General features: G+C 36.9%; 1 protein-coding gene across 4 annotated transcripts in view; it reads right to left on the bottom strand.

The window, feature by feature from the left end:
* WDR7 (WD repeat domain 7) overlaps positions 1–23915 on the bottom strand; it is a 133902-nt gene that overhangs the window by 93586 nt on the left and 16401 nt on the right. For all 4 annotated transcript variants that reach the window (XM_010583046.1, XM_010583047.1, XM_010583048.1 and 1 more), the window contains exons 11-17: positions 23350–23570; positions 22422–22617; positions 21027–21241; positions 14123–14892; positions 13431–13519; positions 7436–7554; positions 5713–5836 (exon numbers count right to left, since the gene is read on the bottom strand). In XM_010583046.1, the coding sequence (XP_010581348.1) occupies positions 5713–5836; positions 7436–7554; positions 13431–13519; positions 14123–14892; positions 21027–21241; positions 22422–22617; positions 23350–23570 (1734 nt within the window). The remainder of the gene's footprint in view (positions 1–5712; positions 5837–7435; positions 7555–13430; positions 13520–14122; positions 14893–21026; positions 21242–22421; positions 22618–23349; positions 23571–23915) is intronic.

Raw genomic sequence — 23915 nt, 5'->3', positions numbered from 1 at the left:
TGTCAACACACATAAAAAACAGTGACAACAAATATACAACCAGACTGGAACACACTGCCAAATCAATAGTATATCACTTCATTAAGCATGCTGGCATGACTGCACAGAGATCACATGCAATTACAAATTGCACATGAACCTTATTCAGGACACTTTTAAAAATAAGGAGTTCATTGTTACGGTGCAGCTGTTGCAGCCCATGGGCATCTCTCTGTGGGGTCTTCACCAGCATCCACACAGACACCAGGATTCCAGCACCACTTCACCAAAATACTTTTTGATCTTCATCTTCAAGCACCAATTATTTTCTAACACTACTATTTATTTGTGCATACCCACTGGAGTCGGCCAGTGTCTTGAGGGGAAGAGAAAAAGTTATTTTTTAAGCACTGCTCTACATTTTGCATCATAGTTAGTACAAGGAGCTGCTAATCTCTGAAGGCATAGCAAGCACCTAGCTGTTCCCTAAATACCACTTCCATAGTCTAAAATTCTTTCTTTCCACACCCAGAGAAGGGTGAAGAGTTGACATGCCTTTTAAAAACTGTAGTATGAAGGCTCTGACTGATGAGCTTTCATCTCAGAGGGAGTATTTTCTGTGGTTGAACACCCAAGTTGGTAGAAGTCAAGAGTCTAGCAGTCCCTAAACAGTAAGTTTAGGCTGGGACAAAATTGAAAGCCTTTGATTTATTTAATTATTACCTCACCTCTTTCCCTGCTTTCTAGCCCTGAGTTGCTGAAAAGAGGCTGATTTTCCATATTAGAGGTGCTATACCTTTCTAAAGAGCTTAGCGAGACTAGTTGCAATGCAGCGGAAGGAAGGAAGTGCCTTTGCATGAGTTGATTTTAAGTACAGTGTATAAACATTTAGAAAAGTTTATTAAAATTTTATATAATTAAAATAAAAATATCAGTAAAAATCTATTTAATCAGAACGATTAAACATTCCTCAAAAACCACTGAACAGGTAAAGCCAAAAGGGGAGAAAAATAGCCATCACACAAAACTTGTCAGGCAATAAATTATCATTTCCTCTCAATGAAAATCCAGCAAGAAGGAACATGTATTCCTGGACACAAGTCTTTTCTACATAATTCACCAAAAATTACTCAGAAACATGTTTTAGAAGTGAAAAGATCATAAACCCCTGAATGGATTAGAAATAAGCCAGCTGACGTATTAGAAAAATATTGGAAGATTAAGTGAGATATACTTGTTTTAGAAACTTATGCCATTATTACAATTTACTATTTACTGCAGCATCCTAAACTCATTATTCATTTAATACATTAAAATGTTGCAGCACAAAATTATTCGCCTTACTTCTTTGTGCTCTTTTAAGTCAAACCTTGCACCAGTAAGATGATCAACCACATATATAAACAGCAACGTCTTTGGGGTCCAATCAAACTATGCTTACTCAATAAAAACTCTCATTTAAATCGATGGAAGTTTAATTAAGTTTTACTCAATTAATCTGGCTTTAAATAAAACTTTCTAACAGAAATATAAGTCTAGTAGAAATACATTCATAAAAGCTGACAACAGCATATTCGTTATTACATTATTATAGGACTTTTCATATTCATTTTGCTTTCCAGTGATAACACTGATTATTACTTGAAGCAGTTTAGAGAGACACACAATTTAAGGATATCTGTTTAAATTTCTTTAATTTTGTGCTACCACATTTAAGATTTTCACTTAAAAAGAAACAGTAATTTGACACAAATGTTTACCTGAATGAACTGGGTTTTAGCAACATGGGAAGCAAGAGAAGTGCCTATACTTAATTTCTGTGCAGAATGTACTGAAAACAGATTTCTGCAGAGGCTGACCAGCACTGCCCGCATCCTGGCAGCCCATGACAGGCAGCCTGCCTGCCTCACATTAATTCACTCCACACCGCTCCGATCGATCCCGGGCAGCTCCCAGCCGCCCCGCACGGGCTGCCTGTCTGCTGGCTTCATCCGCATCCCACATGCACACAAAGGCCGGGGCAAGATAACCTTTTGCTTTCCATTAAAGCCATAGGAGCCATTTTTGTATCTGCAGTAACATCACATATTTAAAAATATATCTGTCCCTCCAGGGCTTGGTGGACAGACCCACCACCAAGAGCTTTCAGGCGTCCCACTGCACAGAGCCCTGAAATGATGCCTTCAGCATTTTAAGAAAACATTTACACTGACCAAGGTAAAATAAATAAAGAAATAAAATAGAAACGTAATATTCAGCAAAGAAATCCCTTTAAAAAGATAATTTAATTTGCAGAATCCGTTTGACACTGAAGATAGCCCTTGCTCTTCAAAATAAGCAGGCAGGAAAAGGCAGTAGCATGTTTCCCTTTTTGAACTTCACCTGAAAACACATCGTTGTGGCAAACGCCCCACAGACTATGCAGCATTTCAGAAACAACTGTATGCTGTGCAAATGAGGAGCAGATAAGGCTATGGCAAATATTTACACAGTCACATGACATAATCTTGGGAGATACAAGATGAAGCCTTGAAAGCTTAACTGTTTTCCTCCCTGTGGGAGCCTGAAAAATACCAACACCTGCAACATCTCTCATAGGTTTAATTCATAGCATCACTTACACATCCATTCCCATTTGATGGGGGGTCAACAAGCTGACATGCCAATTTTGGATTTGAAGGCCCAAATAAAACAAAGATTTATTGTTCCCCCTACAAGGTGCTATGAAACGAAGCCTAATGCGTCTGAACACCTGAACTGCAAATCGTGCGACACAGAAGCCATTCAGGCAGCTGTAAGCGAGCTGCTCAGAGCCGTGACAGTGTAAAGGGCCCGTTTGAGGTGGTCCCTGCAGCACAAGGTGGTGGCGTGCGGGCAGACCCACCAAAGAGAAAATAAGATCTGCTTGGCTTTCTCCCTGCTCCTCCACCCTGCCATCTACAGGGGGACAGTAATCTCTCTTGCATCAGTGAAAAGATTATTAAGAGATAATCAAGTCCCCTGAACACATTCTATCAAAACGCTGGGAGACGTGCCAGTTGCTTGATCTGTACAAGTAAGGTCATGTCCCAGAATTGCTATTGGATCTGAGCAGCAAATATACAAATGGGGAAAAGATTTCATCGCCGTTTGCTAGTACTACACGCTTGATTCATTCAAGAGCCAATTAAATGCATATGACAAAGTATCTTATATCAGCAGCAAGCTTCTATTAGTGATTACCACTTGTTTTAATTAAAACAAACCTGTTAATGTGCAAGAGAAGCACTGTTTCTACATCACACATATAAGAACTATTGCAGAGCAATAACATATGCTGGACACAAAAACATGCTGATAATAATTTATGCCGCTATATCAAGAGGCAAAATCGGGAGGAGTGGAGAATGAAGGAATCAAAGCAATATTTCTTCATCTTTCATATTTCTTCTCCTTACCTTTCTAGCATAAAACTATACTTTTCAGAAGTCCATTGCATCCATTTTGGCCATCCTAAATAATTCTTATCCCCTTCAATTCCTCCCTAGACCTTTAAAAAACATGTCATTTTTAAATTATGTCTTACAATGTTACTAATATATACACTTTGCTCTTTACCCACAACAGCAACATTTGTAGCTCCTTCTTTTGTTTCTCCTTTCTGATACCCTAATTATTACTCTTCTTCAGAGTGCCAGCATTTTGGTGTACGTTCATACAGACGATAACACTATTAAATGCCTTCTCAGTCCTGTCATTCATAGTTTGCAAAACTGTTAGCATAAAAAATTAATTCCAATTTGCTAGTCATAACCTGTTTTGCTTTCACAATATTGAACATTTACATTCAAGTCATTCATTCAGCCATGCTTAGCTGATCTATTTTATATTTTCTTCCTGTGTCTTAAAACTTTCTTTTGCTGATAGATAAGCACATCCTAATTTAGTGTGAAAACAAATTGTATGCTTTGATTTCCTAATGACTAGCAGAGGCCAAAATACCGTATACATACTTGAATTAAATGCATACAAAATACTCAAGTTTTTTCTTAAATGAGTCAGTCCCTGACTATTGCTATAAAAATGCATGCCATGCTTCTAACCTGAACACAAACATTAAGCACAAGAGGCAGAACAAAATATTATGCTTCCAACTGACACAAATGTAAAATAGAACAGCATACTCTTCTCTAAAACTTTCAAATGTAATTGTTTAAGTAATGAGCAGTACTGGAAATAGCAAATTATTGAAACTAATATGAATTACTGGTTGTTTTCAAGTATATTAAAAAGAAATTCCTTTTTCGGAAACAGTCAACTGGCTGAAGAAAGCACTGCAGAGTGGTTTATGTACACTTCACCAAGACAATTATGTCCATAACTTCGCATCCAACAAGGTCATTCAGTATCATTCCAGAGAAAAGAAATTAGTAATCATCAACAGTTTCTATAGCAGCTGCTCCTCAGAGTAACGGGCAACTATAGCTGTATTCTACAAACTGACCTCATAAGGAGATCAATTAAAAAATACATCCTAACATACAAAATGGCACAAACATCTATCCGTATGAATCAAGGCTCTTTCACATGTACATACAATATACTTTCACTTCCTATTCACAGCTTGGCTGCACGTCTAACTGTGCAACAACATCCCAGTAATAAGGCAAAAGCTACATAGTTGAAGGCTGTAATTAGCAACAGCTTAGTCTTAACAACAAATTCTCAACATCACTTTAAAGTACTGTGTTCCATGTAATTTATGCATTCAATTTAGATTTAATAAGATTATTACACATCTCTCAAAAATCAATTGGTATTTAATATAGATCTTTCTCTGAATAGAAACTACATTCTTCAGTGGAAAAAGAATCTCATTTTAAGAAAGATGAGCACGTATGACTTAAAAGAAAACAAACATTCTCATTCATGAAGATATAAATTTTTACTGGTGTATTATATACGGCAGATGTATCTGGACATTATTCTGTAAGGCAAGTTTCCAGATGGATAATTGAATGGGGTATCTTATGATGCTCACAGATCTTCCAAGAATATATTCTTAAGAGTCTGTACAACCTCTGCTTTAATAACAACGTATAAAATGTAAATAGGTATTTTGGAGAAAAATGCAACAGATTAGATAGTGGTCAGTAGCTATTTAATTTATTTGGAGAATAATCTTTACCCAATATCTCCTTGCGGCACTTGGTAACCAATGGCTTTGAACACCCAACTGGGTTGGAGTTGCATCAAATATTTAACAGACCCTGATGGACATATGCTGCACAACCCTGTATTAGCTCCTTTCAGAATCCTTTCATACTCTTGGGATGCCTAAGGATCCCCTTATAACAATTCCTATAATCTAATTATACATTCTTTGAAAAGGAACATCAGTGGTTTACCACCAGTACCTTGTAATTTTATCAGCCCTTTTTATAGCAGATTTCTTTCCTGAAAACTCCAAACTACAGCCTAGCCTCTCAGCAGCAGGGACAGCCTTTGCAAAAGACACTCCCATTCCAATGAGATGAAGTGTTCAATTTACTTCATCAGCATTAGTGACCTTATGTGATTTCATGATTGTGAAATTACTTTGAAAAGTTCAAGAAACTTTTCTATATAACCAGATTTTTCCCCTAGAATTTTCCCCTAGATTGGTAGCATTGTTCATAATTTCATGTACAAAATGCCTTTTTTTCTTTTATCTAGCAACCAAGTTATTTTCAGGTTTAACACAGCATTACTTACGTGATATAACGCTGTCAATGTACTGTGGTAAATAAGGAGCCCACGCATCAATGGTTTCCTTCCGACCTGCCTGCTCGATTCTTCTCAGTTCTGCTAGCAATAAGGCCTGGGCAGCTTCTCTTACCTGTAAAGCCAACAGGAATATTGTACAAACTCAAACATTTGTCAGTATGATTTCAATATAATTTAGCAAGAATGAAAGAAAAAATACCTGCAAAAAAGTAAACTACACTTTTAGAAGACCTTCATTTTCTCCCACCCCTCTCCACCGTAAACACAGAAGCAAAATAACCACGAATAGGACATGCCCAGGACACAGCGAAGATGTGCTGCCTCACAAGAAAACTAGGGGATGAACGTCACAACTCAGTCCCTGGCATGAATGCAGTGCATAAGCCAAACAACTGTCCCACCTCCTCCCGGCCTCCATGGAATGCTTTTCTCAGCACAGACAGCAAGAATGACTGAGGCTGTCTCCCATCCCATAAAGTGAATGGGAAGACAGGTTTCTCACTCAAGGAAATAAGGCTGAACCTTATGTTTGTGCTGATGCATTGAAAGGCCACCAAAATTCTAGTTTTCTGGAAGCAATTTGTGATCACCCCTCTCTACAGTATTTCCAAAGCTGGGTCCAAAGTTCCAAATGTGCAATGAATAAAGTCTTCTAAATGTCATGAATGTTGCAATATAAAAGCAAAACAAACAAAAAAACCACTTAAAAATATTTTTTCACATTATATTTACTCATTTACTACATATTACAGAAGACTGAGCAATGAAAGCAGAGGAAAAAATACATAAAAAGTTCCCCAAAGTTTAAAAAAAAACCAAACCAGAGTTTTTACACCAATAAATACAAAATACTATCTTGTACTACTTGTCCCCCATTAATATCCCTTGTTCCACCTGAAGAGTTCATAAATGCACAATCATAAATACACACATTATTTTTGGTCTAAAAGAGTTAACACACACATGATTTGATCAAGGTAAAATAAAAAATTGTGGACAGAATATAAATACATTAACCTGACACCTTAGGATATCCAGTTAACTGGACTTCTGTTGCTTACAAATTTTAATGAGTTTCAAAGTAATTACCCTCTCAGGAAACCACCTCACAGTATATCCTATCTAGCAAAAGAACAGGCAATCAGGTAGCAAAAAAACATATTCCCAATTAAGTTACAGGACCGCTGAGGACCTACAGTCTACAACCCAGCTCTGTCATTCCTTTCCCACTTGGAAAGCTGCACAGTCAACAAATTTTTTGCCACACCAGCACAGGTGTAGTGTTAAGGCCCACTAGTCATTTATCAAACAGTTGGGTGACAAACCATTTACTGGCTACTGTATACATGCTCCAAAAAATAGAGCAACTCAGCAGTCTCTTGAAAAATATAGAGTAGGGTTTTTTTAATCCTAATAAGATTCTTAATGATATCATGAAAGTTTTTAATCGAATAATTTCTTTTAAAAAAAACCATATGTACAGTGTCCAGAAGGTTAAATAAATAAATATATATACACACATGCGATCACTTTACTCCACATTTTGACAGGTTAACTGGAAAATTAACTTACTGAATCTGAAATAAATAACAACCGTGGGAACTTGTGTCAGAAAAAGAATTCTTTTTTTTATATCAAGGGAAAACGTGATCAGTAAAAGACAACATAAAGACCAAAAAACCTAGCAGTACAAAATTACTACTGAAATCACCTCCAAGCATCGATCCTGCCACCTGCGAGCCAGCATCTCCAGAAGAGGAGGTCTGAATTTATCCAGTCCCAACAGGTCAGGGAGCATTACACAGTGCATAGCAGCGAGCTGGCTCCACCCTGTTAAAACACATCACAACAGGAAGGTAAACATAATAAACACCGAAGCAAGTTTAAATTCAAAATGCCATCAAGTAAATTTACATTGGCCCCTGGCCTGGTACACAGTAGATCTTCAGGAGAAGGTGGGACAAAGAGGGAGAGGAAAAAAACCAATAGAACCACTTCTGCAGCAGAACAACAGAATTGTTTCTTCTGCTGTGGGAACCTGGGGCTCACCCCATCATGGGCTGCACCCTGTCTTTACTGATCCCAGCTGACCTCAAGGCAGGTTGTACAGTGCATGTGCTTTCTGTGTCAGACAGGAATGAGCTCTTCCAGGCATAAATCACGCCTTGTGAACTAGGTGGTGAGATCTTTTAAACACATGCAAGGGTCAAACGAGATATCAGCAGAAGACTGCCTCAAATCAGTCCTAATCAAACATAAACATCCCTCTTCCTCCCCAGCCCCTCTCAAAAAGACTTCAGTGTCTAGTCACATGCTTGGATTTTAAACTTGCAGCCTCAAGAATATACTCAACATACGTACAAAACAAAAAAGAAGTCCCTAAAATATTATGGCCAATTTTTTGCAAAAGCATAAGCCGTAGTTCTGAGTTCAAGATTTAGAAGCCCTATTCAAACTATAATTAGCATTACTTATCGTGATATTTTATGTCCTACATGCAAGTGTGATTTAATTCAATTACAGAAAACTTAGCATATGAATTACCACTAGAAAGAGTACATAGAATATTCTGTCCCGTTTTAAAAGGTATGCAAATATGTGTAAGTGCATGTTTGTCTGCTATCCTTATCTTTCCATCTAAATCTTACTTCAACATGCTTACCTCAGGTGCATTCATACTGCAAGCCTGCAACGTTACATAGTTAAAACCAGCAAAGATAAGCGTTATCAAGCTCAAACAACATAGCCTTTAAAAATGCTTGTAAAGTACTCTATGCAAAATACTATTCTAGTATTATGCTCTACATTGACTTGAGAAACTGGAGAAATACTTCAGATGAGCATACAGATCTATATTTTTAGATTGTCACCAATACTGAGCACAAAAATCTAAATATTTTAACTAATAAAGCTCTTCATGGTGCTACAAGAAAAGAAATCATTATGTCAATTTTCCTTAAAGAAAAATGGATTTAAAAGAGGAATTTCCAATTAAAGAGAGCTCTGTTTCTAATACTTGAGATGCATGAAAGTAGGAATTTATAGCTTAGTAATAAGGGCATAAAAATTCTGATTTAAAGCAACTTGTTGACAGGGATAAAAGGGGTTTTTGTTTGTTTGTTGTGCCAATCTTTTTGGCAGAAAGACATTCTTCATAATGTGGATAAATATTTACTAGAAAAAATAATCCCCAACACAAACCCCAAGTATTTTAAATAAACACTAAGTTTTCACGAGCACCAAAAATAAAATTTAAATGACATGAAACTGATTTTGTTTGTTTCACTTTAAAGGAGCATTAAATTTGTGGTCCTTCAATTTGTAACGTGGACTACAGAGCGCTGGTGCTCATTCACCTCGGGAGCACAAGACCTATCCCATGCTCATCCCAGTAGGTCTCTCTGAAGCTCTAGATGGGGCTGACCCTTCGTACTGAGAAGCGGCACTCACACTCGCAGCCGAGAGATGGGACGCAGCACCCGCATGGAACACACCACATGTGTTGCGGCTTCTCTCCTTCATATACTACCAAAGGGTAAAGGCATATGTATTTTCCCTACTTAAAAAAGGGCTGAGATTTTTTGTCAAAAGACAACAGCAAACCCAAACAAGATCCGAAATACCATCTTTGATACACTAGTTGAGAACTGAACTTACAGACAGTCCAAGACACACAAACAGGATCTGCTTACCCTCTACCAGCATTAATGGCAAAATATACAAAAACCCTCATTGCCTGTCTTTTACAAGGAAAAATTCCTACGCAGATCAAATTAAAGTCATGTCATAACAATGATAAGGGACATTAGTTGAAAGTAAAAGACAAATAGATAGAAAAGTGAGAAAAGAATACCTTCATTGACTAAGAAACAGGTATGTAAAGTAGGAGCAGTGTCAGAGCCAGAGTGACCAGCTTCAGTGCTAGAAGAAACAGCAGGAGCAACTTGCAGAGGAAAGAAGAAATAAAGAGAAAAAAAAATAGGAAAGTGAGGAGAGCAGCTTCTGAAAAACAGATTAGTATCACTGAAGAATGAAAAACAAAACTGGAAGAAACTGTGATAATATTCAACTTAAAAAAAACTCTAGGTTTTACAAGAAGTGCAATGCCAGTGAGAGGAAGACATGCAACTGCAGAGAAACACAGATACACTAACAGAAACTTGCATGTTTTGAAAAGACAAAAGTACCTGTAAATAAAGCAATTACAAACATGTCTTTAGATACTACATTTGGTTTGACAGCACAGTTGACTATGAATTTTAAAAACAGGAGTTTTGCTGCTGCTTCTTGTGCTTTTCCCATATTTAGATAGATTTGGAATTTGTACTACTCATTAAAAACCCCTAGAAATAACCCCTTTTAAACCTGGGCTGCCCCATCTGTCACTCTAAAATGTCACAGAATGTATTACTGATGGTTAGTTTTAATATAGGTTCATTTCAAATGTGTCTCCATTCAAATAATTTTAAGCCTATACCAAAGAAAGGACTAAAAATCTAAAGCAGAAGCGTGCAGAGCTTACAGAGTAAGACTACAGGCAAGCCAACTACAGAAGAGCACAGTTCGAGCATGTTACTCAAAACAGTATCTGTGACATTTATTTTGTAAACTCCATCATTTCTTGGTGCAAATGTAATTTAAAAGCAGTTCTAAACATTGTACTTCCACTAATGCTTCACGACTTAGTATTATCACATGAAAAGATGCGCAGACCTTATGGCATACACATGCTACAACCCGAGGTCAATGTGGAGATTTAGAGGTCACTATCTGACACTTCCTTCCTATAGAGAAATTACCATATGTCATGCACAAGCATCTTCAAATTAATCCTCCTCTCTTATTCCGTTGCAGAACAACAATGGGTTCAAGCTCCTGAACCGATTAAGCATTGTCTTCTGAATGGTCTGTTTGCTTTTCATGCAGTGAACTTCTTTTGTCACCGTGGGACATCTGCATCAAAACTACTTTTTCCATACTTTTCACACAAATGCATCATGATGGCACGTGTACAGTGACAGGATGACTAGCGTAAATCACTTCATGACAGCAAAACCTAGTTTCAGTAGGTGTATAAAAAAAGCTATTCATTTTACGAAAAAGACTGTAAAAAAACCCCACAAAACCACCCCATACCGAAACTTAAGTCTTACTCTGAAGCTTCTTTTTTGCCTTATTTTGTTGTAGTTGTTCGCTCTCCTCCAACATCAGTAATTACAACAATGACTGTAATGGACCAGTGGCCGAGTAGCACAGAGCTGTGCTCATCTCAGGACAAATACAGGTCAAATTGATGGAAATCAAACATGTCATAAAATGCATTAATTGTATCTCTAACTGATTTTTAAGAATAATAGTGCTAGAAATATAGGAGTAGCAAGAAACTGCAAGCAGCATACAATTGGATGTAAAGATAAGACATTGAGGAAACTTATGACCCAAGAGTACCACTTAGAAACAAAATAATTTTCCCCCAAGAGCATGTGAGACATGCCACCAGACACAGAAAGAGATAACAATTTAGGAACAGGAGTATTTTTCTCTATTTTTGACAGCACACAGAATTTCATTTTTGTCAATTGTTTCTCATGAAGTTACAAATTTTTCCACTGGGTAACTAAAGTATGTCTATCCCCAAAATTGGCAAAGCTCTTTCAAAGGGGGAAAAAAAAAAAAAAAATCACATAGTTGTCTTTCAGGAAAGAAAAATCATAATAGAACTATATCTTTAAAACCAAGACACAGACACAGATCCTCTCTGTGACGAATATGTTTTTTCCTCACATTGAACTTGCCATATAGACACCATCTCTGAGAAATCCTGATCTTTCAAATAATTATCTTTCAAAGAAGGGAAAAAAACCAACCAACCAACCACCCACCAAAAAAACAAAATCAAAAAAGCCCCACATGTCGAGACAAGAGCCCCAATTTTTTTTAATTCTGTTTTCTGTTACTGACTGCTACTTCTCTATTTATGTAGCATATGTTTCATGATCATGAAAAAAGCTTGACCAATACCACTCCTGAAACTGATTTTCCCTTTCCAAAGATCTCAGTAAGTTAATATTTACATTTAGGAAAAGAATAAATACACACAAATGTTGCTGATGGGCAAATTTCCTCCTCAGACACAAACATCCCCCTTTTTTGCATCTGACTGAAAAAAATCAAACAGTTGATGTATAAGTTTCCTGCTGTGCTTACTAGCTCTCTAATACAAGAGCAGTTCCACAGTTAAATATTTTTTAAAGATGTCCATATATCTTTAATGTACATCTTTAAAGATTGTACACTGCGGTAAATACCACAATGACAAAGTATTTGTATTCTGCAAAATGCAATGATTTTATATACTGCAAGTTTCTCTGTATTCATATAGCTTGAAAAGACAGAGTTTTAATAGTTAACAGGTAAAAGTTAAAAATAAGACATAATTGCCATTCTCAAAGTAAATTTTAATAAGTCCTGAGGGCTATATGCTTTATAGATTATTAAATAAAAAACCCAACAAACACATTACGGAAAAAAAGAAAAACCTTTCCTCTTTTGCCCTACAGTATATGCATGCAGCTAGGCTCACATCCACAAAAATCCCAAAGAACTGTAAGAAGAGCAATGATGTGTACACCTTTCCTCCTTGTTTTATCATACAGCAAAACATGTATGACAAAGGTTACGCATATACATTCCCCTCAAGCCATAAACAGCCTTCAACTGGTCCCAAGGGGATTTTATTCCCGTTATCCCAGTGGGTAAATCCCGCCCCTCCTCTTTTGGGCACCACAGCCGTACTGCGCTGCCTTCGGTCCCCACGAGCCCGCACCAGCTGCCGCCCCAAGAGTCGCCCCACACTCTTCCCAACAGTTCACTTGCTCCTTAGTTCTGAGCTCAAGTCAGAACTGGCCACATCACAGGGTGGTTTACATTTACTGTATTTCTGGCATTAAGAAGAGTAGCTCACTTGCCCCATCAAACAGCAGCTCTAATTTAAAGAGCAAACAGGAAGGTGCCTCCTCCTCCTCCTCTATCTCTCCAGTCCCCAGCAGGACTGTTTCTGTGTGCTCCTGCTGCCTGGAGGAATATCTAGTCCCTGCTCCACTCTACTCCTGTAGAAAAGTCATGTCTAATCTTGTGCACCTCCTTCTTTTACATCACATGTTGTTTTACTTCCTGTACTTAACCATTGTACTTATGAAAGGAAAGATAAAATGCAGGCTATTAAAAGATCCTTCAGTATCATCCACTGCCATCTTTCATAACTGCAAGTGATGAAAATAGCAACAGCAGTAGAAGTAGTGTTAAAATAATTTCTTCCTCCTCCTTAAAAAGGAGAGGAAATGTATACATACTACTTAGATGTGTTTACCTTTATGCTTTAGTTTATAACATACATAAACATTTTTGTATTAGTCTGTATAGGCTGTAGCTACAGACTTTAAGCCTCTTACTATCACCTCAACACCAATATGTTTGGGACCACTTAAAATACGCAGAAATTCATTGTCAGGGAATGACTTTGTGACAGTAACAGCATCTTATATTGGTTCTTAGAAAGGTCTTAGTCATTAAAATTTTTGTCTAGAATATTACACTACTTTTTCGTCCCACATAGAAGCTATCAAATCACTTGATAGTAAGGTGGTAACTTCAGTGTCAAGAGCTGAAATGACATATCAAATTGTTCCAAAGCAAGTGATATTTACCTTGCTTAATTTGTCCTTGGGCTGCATGACTTGAAATTGAAGGGGGTGCCTTCACTTTTGACATCTCAGGAGTACCTGGCCTAGGTGGCCTAAACACAAAATATACATGAAAGGGGGGAAAAAGGAGCATAGTGGAAGGGCGAGGGAGAACGGGGAAAAAAAAAAAAAAAAAAAAAGAGAGATTATTTGCTAAAGATACTGTGACTAAACAAACTTTAAAAGCAACCCTATAAAAACCAGTCAGTTTGACAGAAAAAAAAAAAATCTCTCATTTACATTTCCTAGGTAAGCTTATTTTTTGGTAATAAAAAGTTCATCTGTATGTTTTGATTTATGTTTTGACCTACTCATTATAAAAACTCTTTAAAACCAATAAGCACTAAAAAGGAGGACAGAAATAGCCTCTCAGACCTACCAGCACATATATTAATACAACTCCATGTCCTATTAACATTGTAAGTTACGTAACTCCATTCAAAGCAATATCGTTATCTTGGTGTAAAAAAAACCCCACAAACAAAACACCTACATTCAAGAAAAAAAATTACACTCAGTTCCATCTAGGTACCAAAGGTTTTCATAGCCATTTAATACATCAAACCCCACAGTAAAATGAAACAAAATGAAATGCTGTATTAAAATAGAGACTCTGAAAGAAAGTTATCACAAGTTCAATTGAGTATTTGCCATACCTTGTTGGACCTTTCTTCATGTGGTCTCCGATAAAAGTTGCATTGGTCATACTCATCAGTGTGTTGGCCAGTGAGATAACAGACAGGAGATGCTGAGTGGTGACAGCACGTGATACACCGTACGTCCCCTTTCCAAGCCCTTCTGTAATGGACATTTTCCTTCCTAACTCCACACTATCATACGATGGTTTGCCTACAGGCTGATTATAGCCAGGAAGCATCAGAGACATGTGGCCTCCTCTAGACAGGAGGCCAAAGGACACTGAACAGTGTGGCTTAAGCATCCCAAGACGATCAAGGCAAAGCTCATCTAGAACAGAATTCAGGCCCCAGGCATGAAGACAGGACATAAAAAGCTTTGCTGTGTCCATGGTTAGATTATATTCTAATAAAGTTAATGGTTTAGATTTGCTAGAGCGATATTCTGGGTCACCGTCTTCTCTTCTCTGTCTTATCGATTCTTCATCCTCATCTTCATCATCAAGAAGATGCTCTTTTATATTCTCTTTGATTGTTTCCTTGACCTGCTGGAAGAGGACGGCTGCTCGTTTGCCAGTCAAAAAGGAGCCTCCTTTGTCAGACCCGCCAGAGGCTTTCTGTAAATTCTCTGGAGAAATGAGTGCAGTGTTGGGTCTGGAGGCCTCCTCAGTCAGTAGCTGAATGATCAGGGCTTCTACGTCAAAGAAGAGCACATGTATATCTGGATCTGTTAAGTTAGTCTTTATAGCTTGAACCATCAGGGAGTTATGTGAATATTTAGGTAAATTCCCCTGAACAAAGGAAAAAAATAAAAAAAAAAATTTCATTTGGATTACTTTCTTAACACTTTTCACAAAGTTAATTCACAAATTAAAGAAGCTGTGGATGATCAAAATTTGAAAACTCCCATGGGTATAAAACATGTTATGATAAATATTATAAAAATATCAGTGAAGAATTTTACAGCACTTTTCACAGTGTCAGGAATGTCAGACTTGTGATCAAGTGTTACACACCTAAAATACAGAAATTTCACTTGCAGAAGTTTATCAGATAAATAGAACTCTCTAAGACAGAAGTTCACATTTCTTTCTCATGAATTCCAAAAGATAATAGTTATACTCCAACAAACAATAAGATTTCAATATTTTGTTCTTAAACTTAAAACACATTAAATATTTCCTATTTGGATACTGAAGTATAGCATCAATTTATGCCATTGAAAATAAGCTACTAATAAATTCGTCCAGATATGCATTATGTGTGTCACTTGTTCATTCCACTAAAGTCCCTCTACTTCCTCCTTCCCTTCCTCCCGGGGTGGGGGGGGGAGAAAATAAAATTAAAATGCTATGGGATAAAAGCTGAAAAAAATCAAAGGACATTGGATGGAAGAACATTAACAGAAGTTTTTAAGCATTGTGAGAACTTTATTCTCTCCATAACCAACACAAAATTATGCTCAAGTACTTAGTTTCCTCAAACAGGCAAAAAAGAGAATCTTTTAACAGAAATAAACCCTGTTCAAATTAAGTAAAATATTATTTCTCCTCTTTTACAATTTAATTAACAGCTTGAAAGACACAAGGTTGAATATTCATGTTAGATGCACAGAATTACAAAGTCATAGCAAGAAAAACCTACAGGAGAAGCAGTGACTAAGTTTGGTGATGAAGAAGCATTCTTGATGCTTGTGCTAGTCACTGCAGAACTTAAACCCTGTGCTCAGTTGACAGCCAAGTCTAAGGGAATACACAAAAATAATTACCCTACACAAGTCTAAGAATGGCTGCAGGAGGAATGGTACTTTTTCCCCAAAACTGATATAGGCCGAATGGTTTGTTCAGAAAACATCAACCTTTACTGAAACTAGAATTAACCTAAAAGTTCTTAATATATCACCAATAAAAGTCATACAGTCAAGGCTCCTATGTCTTTTCTCGTCTATAACTAAACAGCCTTAACATTTCTACAAACTTTCAGTTTGGTAGACTCTAAAATTTCCATTCTCTGTTGTCTTTTTTTAAACCACAAAAGCACATTTTACAGCAGGATAGTTATTTAGAAATTAACAAGGCTTGCAGTTTTCATATATACACTGTATGTATATGTATTTATGTATGCATATATATACACATACACTTACACTATAAATATATAGAGACTATACAAATAACCATCATACACTCTATATATCCGGCAAAAATTTGAACATCCTATGTATATTAACACTAATTCGTAATAGGTTTTTACCGTATTCTATATAAATCCTGATATATTGCTTCCTTTGTTCACTGATGTGAAGCAATGTGCACATCTTACGAAGCCTTAAATACCCTGGGTCATAGGAGTGCTCACCACTGAAAATCTGCTGAGTTATAAAACTACATTATTTCTTTATAATTTACCCATTGTCTTGCATTTTTCAACCCTTTTCATTCTACTTCTGAACACTAACAAATGTACTTATCACTATGAATCACAGAAACAAATGTATATTCTACTTATAATTGGAAAACTGGACATGCATATGTACCATTTATTGTCTCTCAAGGACTTTTTTTTCAAGACAGTAAGCATTTGTAGTCCTACAACTACTTGGCTGCTTTAAGTTTTGTACAAGTTTCATAGCACGTGTTTGAAAACTGAAGTAATTTTTATATATTCCTTTTCCATTATAGCTGTTAAGACCCCCAAAATGCTGTTGGCATGGAAGAATATCATGTCCACCTCATCACGTTAATTATTGTTCCAGTGTATGAACCTGGCTTCGAAATAAGCTTATTATTTTAATTCTCAAGGTTCTCATTCACACAGATTTGTGTCTTGTAAAGCACTCTGCTTTTTCTGTGGCTGTTAGTTACTGTATATCCTGGAAGAGTGTAAGATTGCTTTCTACAGCAAAAAAATTTTCAGAGGAAAAACTGACCATTCCAAAGTTTTACATTAGCTTTATATTTGGAAACCGATGGGTCCAAAAGAGGCTCCGCTACCCTGACCTGCCATCAAGCACAGCTGATGATCCAGCCACAGCTTCCTCACGATTTATTTCTGACTGCTGTTTTGGAGCAACTCAAGAACAACCTCTCCCCTTGACTGTTTCACAGCAAGAGGCCCAGGGGAAAAAACAGAGTAAGAAACCGCTCCTTTAATCCTGTCTAAACATAATATGCACAAAGTGTATTTATCTAAACCAATCCACTATGTTAATCTTATTTGATATTGTAATCTTCATTTTTCTACCACACTAATAATTTATTTAATTTGCAGACTCTTAATTTAAGGCTGCTAATATTTCGCTTAGTTAGAACAAATACCTACATATGTTTTACTATATGGTATTGAAGCAGAGAAGAGCAAGTACAATTATTGGTTTGCTTGCTGCACTCACTAGTTCTTGCTTGCTTTCAGAGGATGATTCTCAACAAATACACATAAATATTTCACATTATTCCAACACACTCATTTTGTAACAAACAAACCAGATACCAAAAGCGCACGCACACACACACATAGAGCAATATTCAAAACGTATCAAAAGACTCTCCAACAATGAAATGCAGACCTGGCAAAATCTTCAATACTATCTGCTATTCCGCTAGAATCAAATAATGTTAAATTTCTGTCTTTCCTCAAATTAAAATTCATTTCACTTATGTAACGAAGTTAAGGCACTACCAGAAGGAAACCTTGTATTTGGTCACAGGGATTATGAAAGAAAAATTAAACAGAGACCAACCTCCTCACTCCCTGTTCTTACATTCTCAGAGGAGCTGCAGCGCAGGCTAGCTCACCGTGCCAGACAAACAGCCAGGGCCTAATGCAATCAGCACTAGAGCAAATAGCCAAATTCTGCTCCTCTCCCTGTGGTCAACTTGGAGAATGAATAAACTATGCTTATTAAATAAATTTGCCATGAGAAGCAAATAATGGCTAATTGAAACCAGAATAGAATACTTAGATGTCAATAAATAATAGCTGCAAATTATGTTCTACAATGCACGGAGTTATTCACATATTCCTTATTTATTTAAAAACTTCTAGTTATTTTCTCAGAATGTAATGTAGGGAACTTTTTATTAAATGGTCTCTGGTAATGGTTACAATGGTAAAATTAAAAGCAACAATATAATAAAAATATTTTAGCTACTAATCATCATTGACCTCTGGCATAGAACACATCCGGCTGTGCTATGTATCATGCCATTGTAGGTAGCAACACCTTCATTAGATGTGAGGAACCTGCACATAAAACACGTACATTTGCACAGCACGTACAAGTGCAACATTCATGCTTACGTATGTGAACAGTCATACTGGATGCAGCAGGGATACCAGCACACAAGTCTGAACACACATGTATTTGTAGAAGCATGATGGTGGTGTTCTAAGGAATGCTCTCTCTAAGTGACATTTCTTTTCCAAACAGATTGTAACAGAAGAAGGCAATATAAAGAAAGAAGTGACAAAAGCCAAGCCAGTGAGCTGCTGGGAGCAGGGCTCTGCTGCTCTCTGCCGGTCACAGCCCAGACTAACAGAACCTGGGCAGCCTGCATTAATGAAAACAAAAGTGAAAATACAAGCTCTTTTTGTTTGGACTCGGGTAACATTTTTGAATGGCATTGACAGACTAAACTAATTTAATACCTGTCTACTCTGATAGGTCTTTATTAGGAAGAAAGTTATGATGAATGGTAGCATATTGGAATCACCAATAAGAGCAAATGTAAGCAGGACACAACCACAGAATCGCTAAGGTTGGTGATCCTCCAATCCAACCCCCTGCTCAAAGCAGGATCCACTAGAGCATGTTGCTCAGGGCAAGGAAAGCCTCTTCCATATTTCTCTAATACGTGACTCTAAGGATATTTTTCCCAGTTTCCTTCAAGATAATTTTGCACTTCCTTCTATTAATCTTTAACAGAAAGATAAAAATGTGTAAGTCAGGGGTCATATTCCTTCTGTGACAAAGTTCATAAAATCCTCACAAGGTCAGGACTTACCTTTTCTCTGTATTTGGCTAAAACAAAAATGCATGATGCAAAGCCCAAGAGAAAGTTCTTCCTTCAAGCTCTCCTCTGACAATCTACACTGACATGCTATTGAGCCCACCAGCTAAACTACCATCGATAGTTAAGCCTGTTTCTGAAATTCACTGTTTGCTTTTTTGTTCCATCTCCTACCATCTCTGCGATGTGATGCTGTTAGCTGCCTGTTAGTTTTCAAAATGGTCAGTCCAAATCCATCAGACTGAATAATAATTAGGCACATTAAAATTACCAGGATATTCAGAACTAACTCTTGCACCATTCTATCCTCCATACTGAAGTTCCTTAAAATTTTTTTCAGTGTACTAGCTTTCCTACTCTTTATATAATTTGAAATCCAAGCTACTTCTCATTGCGAGATATCAATTCAGAAAAGAGCTCATTACTAGCTGTTAAAAAAGGAACTTCCCCACATCTCAAAATATTTACGGTGCTTCCAGCTTCTGCAATAATAACCAGTATGGAGGAAAATCATCCTGACTACAGAGATCAATGTGCAGGCTCACTATCCAGCTATTGCCCTGACACTTGAACGACTCTTATCAGAAAGGTCTGCTTACCAGAATTCTTAATATGAGCATTTACTTATTGCTCAGATTGGTAAGTAGCCTGTTGTTGTACTCAGCAACATCCATATAGATTGTAAAGTTTTGTGTCTAAATGAACACATGTAAACATGCCACGGCTCACACGCTCTCCATATACATAGACATACCGTACTCAGGAAAAGTTAATGAATGCTTTTAACAAGTTACTACAGATAGTTCCATTTTAATTCATCACCTAAATCATAAAACATAATTTTAAAAGTTCTTAAACATTAAGCATTGAAATATTTAGGAATCAAGTAAGCCCATTAATATCTTCTAGCATTAAACACTTAAGATCTTTTCTCAAACCGTAATGAATTTTCAGCATTTAAGTAACTTTGGCTCCATTCATATCTATTTGTACATATATTTCAATATACTTTTTCTGAACTGTCACACAGCAACAGCTACCAAAACAAAATAAAATCAAGCTCTAGCTTCACCATTAGCAAGATCTGCAGGAACATATAAAGCATGTCCAATATGGGGGGGAAGACAGAAAAAAAATAGATCAATGCTGATTCTGTTCCTCAAAGTTCGCACAAACCGAAAAGGGTGAGACTTGCTTCTGATGGATATGGGTCACAGGCTGGTTCCTTGTCTATCCATCAATACTACAAATTAACAGAATGTATACAATTGAGCAAATATTCCAGATTTTATGAAATGCTGCTAAATCCAGATTTTGAATAAACTCAATCTGAAAAAAACCCAGTAGAATGCATACTGAAATAGGAGGTAGCATCATAAACAGTAACATAAATTGGGGAACACATCCAGAGAGATATGGAAGGGATTGTGTTGGGTGATATTAAAAACATATTACTACCTATCTAGAAAGAGAGGAATTTATTTGGTGCATAACCTCTACTCTTACTGAACCTAGAGAAAAGACGGTGAAAGCAGCACAGAGTTATACACAGGGAAGAGGAAGTTTAAAAGTGTTAGACTCCAGCACGGAAAACCATTACCACTGAAAGCACAAAATAGAACAAACATAAACGAAATGTGTTTTTAAAATGTAACTCTAGATAACACCATCTGCATTGGAAGCTGCACAATGACGTTGAAGAAGGCTGGTATTTTTTGTTCACGGAAAATGAACTCTTAGGACTGACCCAAGGCCAGGTAAAGCTAGTTCAGGTCTTTCTGTTAAAATTTCAGAAAGCTTTGAGTAAGAACCTTTCAGTTACAACGATGAAGACTTCCCATATTTTATTCAATTATTTATGGAAATAAATGTTTCAGGTGCTGCATTAAAAATAGACGAACTGAAACATGACTTACCTTGTCAGATGCTTCGGAAGCAAGTAGGTTAGTGGCAAGAGTCTGTAGTTTCTGATGTGCCACGTTTTTCAGAGCAGCCAGACTACGCCTAGTCATGGCCTGCTTCAGGTTGACGGCGGGATGGCTCAGGGAGTCCACAGCCGCTGGGACTGCCTCATCACAGGCATTCAGGATTTCCACTGCTGTTATTCCCATCACACACCTGTCCAGTGCACCTGCAAATATTTTGAAAAGCATGAGTTTAAGCAGAAACAATTCAGAATGTCCAAAATATCACAAGTACAACAACGGGCAAAGATAATTTATGCCACAGGATGCAATGCATAAACTTTCCGCTGTGTTAACAGCTATTTGTAGAACTAACATTCCTAAAGGGATGGAATTTCCCTAAATTTCCATGAAGCTGAAGTGTGCAAGGAATAAACATATTAACAAAAACCAAGACAGGTTTAAAAAAAGCCCCAATGTGATTCTGTGCTGACCAGACAGTGATGACTGCAATTGCTCAAAATTTTTAGTGGAAGGCTGTTTTCAAACATTTTGAATTCCCTCTTCCACCCAACTACCTGTGTGGATTAGATTTTCCACAATGGATTTCAGGTTCCTCTTTGCCTCCTAGAGCTTCAATAAAAACCAATTCTCATCTAGTTTTCACAATAAGCTGCAAATAATATTCAGACATTATTGCAGGTTTGTAGGTTTTTTCTTAAGTGAGTTAAGGAATTAAAAGGTAATTACATATTGCATATATTTTGATGCATTTTTTCCTCACTTATTCACCGTCAAACATCACAAAACTTTCTAGAACAAAGCTGTTTTTATTTTATGCCTTGTTGCCCATTCTGTTAAGGCTCATTTTTAGTTTCTTCAACTAAGTGTTAGTCCCTTTAACAAAAAAAAAAACCCAACAAAAAAACCCCACAAACCAACCAAAAAATCCCACAGCAAACAATAGAAAAACCAAGACAAACACTGTTTTCACTCTACAGATGAGGAAACTATTGTAGATTCAAGGTACTGCACTTCTACACCAAGCTTTGAAGAAAATTGCTGAGGAAGCACGGTCACTAATAAACTGAGAGAACACTACATGCGCAGCCAGCACTTTAAGTGGTCTCTCTAAAGATAACTAGGAGAACATTTAAGGGTATGATAGCCACAGCAAGCTATACTTCTCCAAAACTAAATAAGTTATTCCAAATACTAAAATATGTATTTAAGAAAAGCTTATACAATCCAAAAATTTTGTGAATATGTGGAGTGTTAAGTTTCCAAATATAAATGTGCAAAAAAATTTTAACTCTTCTCTCAGATGCAAGTTACACAGAACTATAACCAAATACATATATATATATAAAAAAATTGTTTAATCAACATCTTTGAACTTAACCATACCAGTATCCATTTGCCAGACGTACACAGACCCATCTGAACATCCTACCACCAAATAGTCATCAGAAGGCCTCCATTTTATTACTTGAATAGGGAAAAGGTGACGGGATGCCAGCATGATGCATTTTTTCTCCCGCAGACTCAGAAGACCAACTGAGTGATCACTGGCAACAGAGCAAATACAGTGCTGGACTCTTGCCTAACAAAAGAAAAAAAAAAAAGAAGAAAAGAAATCTTAATCATAATGCAGAGAGTTTGCATTTAATAATCTCTTCTTCAGTGGGCCAAGCACGGTGATCAACAACCTATTTTATAAACAAAAACCAGGCACATAAGTCTATGGCTAAACTCACTGAGGTCACCAGAAAGAGTATTTCCCTTGCAGAAATTCTCCCGAAGACAACCTCTTGCATATCAAAGAACAAACAGGTATTAGAACCTGTTTTGTTGAGCAAAAAAAGAGAAACCATAGTTTTCAAGTAAATCAATGTCATTTTGTTCATTAAATTCTACCTACTCATCCAAGTTACAAAAGACAAAATTGCCTTTAAAACCCATGGGCTAAGTGTTAGGGAATGCTTGGCTGTCACATTCGCAAACACCTTCAGGGGAAAGACTGCTTCAATGTTGTGGAAATCCTCTCCCACTGTTAATGCTGGGCATCATAAAATGCCAAGCATTTCCTTAGCTAGCTAGGTTTTAATACAGTATTTCCACTGTTTTTAATCTTTTATGTAGCTAAAACATGATGCACACAAAACCAAGATTAACAGAACAAACTCTTTTTATGTGTCTGCAAGAGTTATACATTGGGTCAGTGCTACATCTTCAGTATTTCATATTAAATTCATATTCTCAAGAAGGATTTGAGGAGCTGTGCCATTTATACAGAGTGTGAGACAGGTTATCAGACATATCATGTAAAACTTACACTACAGTTTTCTGGTGGAACTAGAAGCTGTGTAATTTCTCCACCATGTACACAGAAGATATGTTTCATCTCTCCAGAAAATATATCCCATATGATGACTGAGAAATCCACACCACCTGAGATCAAATACCTTTGATCATAACGAGAAGAAACCTGATGAGGATACAATAAACATGTAATTTTGTTTCGATGGCCTCGGAGAGTCCGGTGAGGTGGCCAACCTGAGAAATTGGGTAAGGGGTGAAAAGAGGAAAAGAAAATTTAAAGAGAGAGAGAGAGAGAGAAAAAAAAAAAGTAATTCAGTAGAACAATTAACAATCCAAACCACTGTTCTTGATTAAAAAAAAAACAAAAAACCCAAAAAACCCCAGACATGCTGCAATTTTTGACAGAAATTCTTATAAAATTAGCTTTCTTTTTTTAAAATGTTCATAATTTTTTCTACTGGACATAGACTGAATGATTCATTTTGTTTTGCTGTACAGCCTCACTTTGAAGTAATTCAGCTTTTTATAAGGGTAAGAACCACCAACGCTTATTTGCAGAATGATGTATCAACTCAACTC

This window comes from Haliaeetus leucocephalus, unplaced genomic scaffold, assembly GCF_000737465.1.
Source record: "Haliaeetus leucocephalus isolate CR32 unplaced genomic scaffold, Haliaeetus_leucocephalus-4.0 Scaffold866, whole genome shotgun sequence".
Classification (NCBI taxonomy): domain Eukaryota; kingdom Metazoa; phylum Chordata; class Aves; order Accipitriformes; family Accipitridae; genus Haliaeetus; species Haliaeetus leucocephalus.
Note: the sequence above shows the minus strand (reverse complement) of the source record. Positions and strands in the feature narration are given on the sequence as shown.